The sequence below is a fragment of the Carcharhinus amblyrhynchos genome, chromosome 20 (genome assembly GCF_965287045.1).
Source record: "Carcharhinus amblyrhynchos chromosome 20, sCarAmb.v2.hapA, whole genome shotgun sequence".
NCBI lineage: Eukaryota > Metazoa > Chordata > Chondrichthyes > Carcharhiniformes > Carcharhinidae > Carcharhinus > Carcharhinus amblyrhynchos.
In genome coordinates, this window is record NC_137343.1 from 45583002 (window position 1) to 45587646 (window position 4645).

General features: G+C 42.0%; 1 protein-coding gene across 1 annotated transcript; it reads right to left on the minus strand.

The window, feature by feature from the left end:
• Window positions 1-1528: 1528 nt before the first annotated feature.
• LOC145356162 (transcription factor HES-5-like) lies at window positions 1529-4043 on the minus strand. The gene is made up of 3 exons (XM_080208772.1): window positions 3933-4043; window positions 3647-3824; window positions 1529-3550 (listed from the first exon to the last, which is right to left on the minus strand). Exons 1-3 carry the CDS (start codon window positions 4008-4010, stop codon window positions 3288-3290), a joined length of 519 nt encoding a protein of 172 aa, XP_080064898.1. The 5' UTR covers window positions 4011-4043; the 3' UTR covers window positions 1529-3287.
• Window positions 4044-4645: the final 602 nt, after the last annotated feature.

Here is a 4645-nt window from a genome sequence, read left to right on the forward strand (position 1 = left end):
CTAACCTACGCATCCCTGGACACTAAGGGGCAATTTCTTAGCATGGCCAATCAACCTAACCCGCACATCTTTGGACTGTGGGAGGAAACCGGAGCACCCGGAGGAAACCCACGCAGACACGAGAAGAATGTGCAAACTCCACACAGACAGTGACCCGAGCCAGGAAACTGGGAACCTGAGCCGGGAACCCAGGACCCTGGAGCTGTGAAGAAGCAATGCTAACCGCTGTGCTACCATGCCGCCACTTAATGCCCATAACTACAAATATTTGTAAATAATCAACATAAAACTTCTCTAAACGAGTTTGTTTATTTTGCAACAGAGGGAAGTGGGGAGAAATTTAATTGAGATGTATAAAATTTTGAGTGGGAGTAAGAGAGAGTGGATAAAGAAGGACAGAACAGTTCAGATATTTCATTGTAAATATCAGTGATTTTGATTTAATTGTAATTGATTAAAGAGACTAAAAATTTTGTAGATGATGCAAAAATTGCAATGTGATTAGTAAACACCTCCATAATTTTATTACATTTCAACCATATCTCTCCTTACCCAACCCCCCTCCACCCCCTTCCCCATAGTTCCAAAAATAAACAACCACAGCCTAACAAATCTATCCTCACATCAAAAATTCTCTATCCCTAGCAACATCCTCATTCACCTCTATCTGTACCCTCTCCAAACGGTATTTCCCACAACAGAAGAACAATAATCAGGGGTTATAGATTAAAAATTAATGATAGAAGAATTAAAGATGAGTTGAGGATAATTTTTGATGTGGAATGGAGTTCAGTACCTGGCAGAATGGTAGAGATACAGTTCTCTTTGTCTTTTTAAAAAATAAGCTCTTGTATATGAATTACAATTTAATGAACCAAGAACAGAAAAGTGGTCTTAAGTTGGAACTTTTTTTGTCAAGCACATACACGATGGGCCGAGTGACGTCCTTCAGTGTCGTAAATTTCAATGATTCTAACTTCTCAATATTCCAAGTATAGCCTAATGCTTTGCAAGTAAAATGGTTTGATTTTAAGCAAGCAATTTATGTTATTTTTGTAACAATATTTATGGTTAGAATCCATTGCAGAATCACTAAATGTCCTTAGGTACAAATGTTCTAAATACATAAATTATTTTTGTCTTCTTGTTTATCAATATTTGATGAAGTTAGTAACTTTCCATTGTTCATTTAATATATGCCGATATATGATGATTCTGGAATGATCCCTGCAGATTTACCCTATAAATCGTTAGGCTGTTACTAATTGTTTTCAGTTTATTCCCCTTTCAATTAAAATAAGTTTTATTTTAAAAAGGACAGAGATTGGTTTTGCAAATGTATAACAGTAGCCTAGGAGCACAATCTTTTTTGTCCTGCATATTGGGTAACAAAAGTGTTCCAGTGGAAAGTGAGATAGTTATGCCAAAGTTATGGTCCGTTCTGTTCAGCCATTTTTACACAGAAATCTGCAAAATCAAATTTACCCAAATAACTGAAAGCAGTCTTCGAATATTAACATCGCTTTAATCGATCTTTATTGACAGTGGCATGTATTTAATACAAGGCGTCCTGTACATTCAAGCGGGGTATCTGTTTTGACATTATACCAGTTAACTGTCAACATCTGTACATCTTCAATTCAAAATATTGCGTTTATATAGCTCTCTTTAGATAAAGAAAAACAAACGTCTCCGAGTAATTTACAGGAAACGAGGGCGGGCTCCCAGCATGTACTGAAGAAATTTACAATCACACGCAAAGGCAAAGTATAATCCAAAGATGTAAGATGATTCTGCAATAGCTGGGTGGGAGGAGACCTGAAGGAGGGGGCGGCACGGTGGCGCAGTAGTCAGTACTGCTGCCTCAGGATCCCAGGTTCAATTCCCGGCTTGGGTCACTGTCTGTGTGGAGTTTGCACATCCTCCTCGTGTTTGCTCCGGTTTCCAAAGGAGTGCGGGTTAGGTTGCTTGGCCATGCTAAATTGACCCTAGTTTCGGGGAGGGGGGAGTGGATTAGCAAAGTAAATATGTGGGGGTTACGGGGATAGGATGAGATTGTTGTCAGTGAAGTTTGATGGGCAGAAAGGCCTCCCTCTGCGTTGTAGAGATTCTATGAAGATCCAAAAGAAACCAAGATCCCTGATCACTTGGACCACTCTGAGCAAAATACTGAAGGAAGTAGCTTCAGGGAGGTGACTGGGGTACTAGCGAATGTCTACCAAAGAGCAAATTTTGCCACCATGATCTGTAAGAAGTTGTGGCTTTTCCAGACTCAACATTTGACAGGTTGTCAGATAATACAGCAATAGTGCACGTGGATATTCTCACTGAATACACGTGGAATCATGTGCATTTTGGAGGATATATTATAAATGATGAAAAGTGAAGACCAAAGATGGAGAAAGGGAGTAAGCTAAACAAACTGGAGCGAAGGGCACAGCTAAAGGAATGTTCTTTGCAGACATGTGCTCATTCCGCCAAGGCAGGTAGGAATACAATCATGGCACCGCACTGTGGGGAGAATTAACCTGGTGTAATATGGGAGTATTACTGCGGAGTATTACTTAAGCCAGTTCTATTGATGGACAGTCAGATGTCTCCAGATTCTGTCTAAAACTCATGGGGGGGTGGGGGGGTAAGAGATCACCCTGGTGACAGTGGAAACGGGGGAGCATTTACTGTATCGATATTCCCCAGGAGAGGGACAAGAGACCTGTAGAGGTCGCTGGTGAGAGAGTGCAGGGAAGTCCACCCCTCCCCCAGTCTAAGGGAGTAGGGCGGGGCAGAGTGTCAAAGTGTTATGGGAGGACAAGGGACGTGGAAGGAATGGTCCTGTCACTGATTCATAAGTAATTTTGACATCAAACACCTCCTCAGTGAGCGGGCCAGCCAAATCCTTGTAAAACGTGCCCCAAAAGCTGCTGCATCTCTTCACCATGAAGAAAAATATGATCCCTTTCCGGGATCTGCGACAAAAGAGCGGGGAAAACAAACATTCCTCCTACACATGTCGCAAGTTATTCATTCAATTGGTAACCATTAATGGAACAAGAGATGGTGGCTAATCTACCGATAAACAAAGTCAGGATAAAATGACGCGCTCCGTAATTCAAGGAAATACACCTTCTTCAATATGAAGAAAACCTCACTACAAGTTCCAATTCTATCACGAAATCGTTCTTTCTGACACTGGAGAATGATTCTCCTACATCGTCTTCGCCATCATCTGCAAACGAGGAAGAGTCACACACACACACACACACACACACACATTGTCCTCCTAGCTTTTACCAGGGTCTCCAGAGTGAGGGGTGGTTGGGTTGAGCCTGTTGCTCGGAGCTGGTCTGACAGGTGACGGGGTGCAAGGGAGATGCAGAGTAAGACAGACCCTTAGCCGGACACTGTTCCTGACTTCTTTGGAAGCGGGTCGCCAGCTTCTTCTGAATGTCGTTCTTGCCTTCTTGGGCCGAGAAAAAGCGCAGAGCCTCCTGCAGGCAGCGGGAGTATCCTTCGTTATAGTCACGCTCCGGGCTGTTGGTGGAGCAGCTTGCTATAAAACAAAACAGAGGAAAATCCTGGCTGAGTTCACCAAAAACGCCTTGAAATCTTTGTAAAGCAAAGCATTGCCCGGCAGCAGGCGCCTTACCTCTGAGTTGCTGGTTGTGAAACTTCAGGTAATTCACGGTCATTTTCAGGATATCCGCTTTTTCCAGTTTCATATTCGGTTCTTCGGTTTGAAACTCCCTGCCTAGTAGAGTTTTCAACTGGTTAATGCTGCTGTTAATCCGATCTCGGCGCCTTTTCTCTATTGTAATCTTCATTATCTGAAAATAAAACGGAATACCATGATTTAACATGACGATAAACGTTGCAATTCCTAATTACTCTTATTTTTAATTTGTTTTTTATTAATAGCTGGTCTTTTCGCTTACTTTGCTTTTCTGTTTGGCTGTGTATTTATCCTCTGTGTATTCGCTGTTGATAACGTCGGCAGCATTAGTCGGAGCCATGCTGGACAACTGAAACAGACCAAAGGGGGGGGATTTGCGCTTTGGTGAGATACTGCAGGCGGGAATCCTCCTGTATTTATACCGCCGCATTTACATGAAAATAGCGTGAGTCGGTGTTTCATGAGGTTTCCCACACTCTCTGGCCAACGAACGCTTTCAGGAGGACAATAGCCGAGTCGTTGCCTTGTAAATGCCAAACTAATGATGGGCTTTGACATTGCCTTGCGTGGGAATCTCTGAGGACCATCTGGATAGTCCGTGTGACAGAGCAAACCCGGGGCCAATTCGTCACGTTTCGAGTTATGAGAATCTGAGAAAGGTGATTTCGTGTTTCCTAACACTGGAGTCATGGGCACATATGCAAAATGTCACCCTGATATCTAGCCTAAATAACTTGTTTTAAAACGGATTTAAATACCTATCCTTAAAATAAAGATGTCCAATAGAATTCGTATCTTGGCAGAATTTATGACCAACGAAAAATCATCTCCACGAGAAATTATGTTTTAGGATCAATATTAATCAATATTTAGCTATTTTATTCAACTGATAGGCCATCAGTTATGTGCTATGTAAAATTACCTTAAACCTGGTGTTGTCAGACTTCTTACTATGTAAGCTAAACAGAAACATGT

What these genes read in the sequence shown, in the direction of transcription:
- LOC145356162 (XM_080208772.1), bottom strand. Translation starts at nt 4,010, where the DNA reads ATGGCTCCGACTAATGCTGCCGACGTTATCAACAGCGAATACACAGAG. An exon ending in CAGCCAAACAGAAAAGCAAA is followed by an intron (nt 3,825 to 3,932) that starts GTAAGCGAAAAG and finishes TTTTATTTTCAG; the next exon opens with ATAATGAAGATTACAATAGA. An exon ending in TCACAACCAGCAACTCAGAG is followed by an intron (nt 3,551 to 3,646) that starts GTAAGGCGCCTG and finishes TTTGTTTTATAG; the next exon opens with CAAGCTGCTCCACCAACAGC.